This window comes from Penaeus vannamei, chromosome 27 (assembly GCF_042767895.1).
Source record: "Penaeus vannamei isolate JL-2024 chromosome 27, ASM4276789v1, whole genome shotgun sequence".
Classification (NCBI taxonomy): domain Eukaryota; kingdom Metazoa; phylum Arthropoda; class Malacostraca; order Decapoda; family Penaeidae; genus Penaeus; species Penaeus vannamei.
In genome coordinates this window covers 27,002,661-27,004,244 of record NC_091575.1, presented here as the reverse complement: position 1 = coordinate 27,004,244, position 1,584 = coordinate 27,002,661, and the positions used below count along the sequence as shown (strand labels likewise).

Below are 1,584 nucleotides of genomic sequence, written 5' to 3'. Positions count from 1 at the left end.
AAACAAAAAAAAAAAGCCCCAAAGAAAAAAAAAAGAAGCAAGCCCACTACTTCCAAACGGAGAACGCCGACCTTCTCCACAAGCAAACAAGAACCTTCCCCACGAGCAAGCAAGCAAGCAAGGCCCTTCTCCACAAGCAAGCAAGGACCTTCCCCACGAGCAAGCAAGCAAGCAAGGACCGTCCCCACAAGCAAGCAAGCAAGGACCGTCCCCACGAGCAAGCAAGCAAGCCCACTCCTTCCAAACGGAGAACGCCGACCTTCTCCACAAGCAAGCAAGGCCCTTCCCCACGAGCAAGCAAGAACCTTCCCCACGAGCAAGCAAGAACCTTCCCCACGAGCAAGCAAGCAAGCCCACTCCTTCCAAACGGAGGACGCCGACCTTCTCCGCAAGCAAGCAAGGCCCTTCCCCACGAGCAAGCAAGAACCTTCCCCACGAGCAAGCAAGAACCTTCCCCACGAGCAAGCAAGAACCTTCCCCACGAGCAAGCAAGCAAGCAAGGCCCTTCCCCACGAGCAAGCAAGAACCTTCCCCACGAGCAAGCAAGCAAGCAAGGCCCTTCCCCACGAGCAAGCAAGCAAGCAAGCAAGCAAGCCCACTCCTTCCAAACGGCGGACGCCACGCAGCCCGTACCTTCCTCCTCTAAAACAGATGCGGAGGAAGTCAATAGCGACGGGACCTTCTGCTGCTCCTCTGTAGGGGAAGGACGCGAAGTCAAACAAAAGACGAGCGCTTGGAGGAAACGGCTAAGTGGGGAGAGAGAGTGATGAGAGTGAGGAGAGTGAGGAGAGTGAGGAGAGTGAGGAGAGTGAAGAGAGCGAGGAGAGTGAGGAGAGTGAGGAGAGTGAGGAGAGTGAGGAAAAACAATGACAAAAGAGCAGGAAGCTTGGAGGCTGAGGACCGCCAGCTTCGGGAGGGTTGGATGAGATGCGTCTTCTTGTATCGGTCTCCGTCTGTCTGTCTGTCTGTCGCTTTGTCTGTCTTTCTTTCTGTCTGTCTGTCTCTGTGCACGCGTCGATATCCACACCTACACCCATCCACCCACGCACATATGCACACACATACACACATACACATATACATATACATTTACTTGCACATACACATATACTTATACATATATATACATATGCATATACATACACATACACATACACATATACATACACATACATACAAATACACACACACACACAACTTATGTCTATGTTTCTATGTCTTTGTGTGTCCGTGCGTGCATGTGCGTATATTCATTGTAAATACACATACACAGCATGAGCATCAATCCTTTCTTTAAAAGTAAGAGTCAAAGCCATTTTTTCACCAGCCTAACCGGCAACCGTGCACCGAATGGACAAGAACAATTACAAACAGAGATAAAAGACAAATGAACGAGGGAATAAAGGCAGATGGAAATTTATTGATGCAATGAGGAAAAAGCAATTGCATGCTGCAACATCCAGCCCAAATTTAGGTGTCAGTTTTGTGCTAATTATTAAATGGTATCGTTAGGAGTGCTCTTGCCATATGCAGCGCTCCGATTTGGCTTGGGACTCGATTTTCCTCTCATTATTTTAGTCTCCC

General features: G+C 49.2%; 1 protein-coding gene across 1 annotated transcript in view; it reads left to right on the top strand.

Moving 5' to 3' along the window:
• LOC138866867 (proteoglycan 4-like) overlaps positions 1-699 on the top strand; it is a 1,369-nt gene extending 670 nt beyond the window's left edge. Inside the window, exon 2 of the mRNA XM_070140684.1 lies at positions 84-699. Coding sequence (XP_069996785.1) covers positions 84-699 — 616 coding nt within the window. The remainder of the gene's footprint in view (positions 1-83) is intronic.
• The last annotated feature ends 885 nt before the right edge of the window (positions 700-1,584 follow it).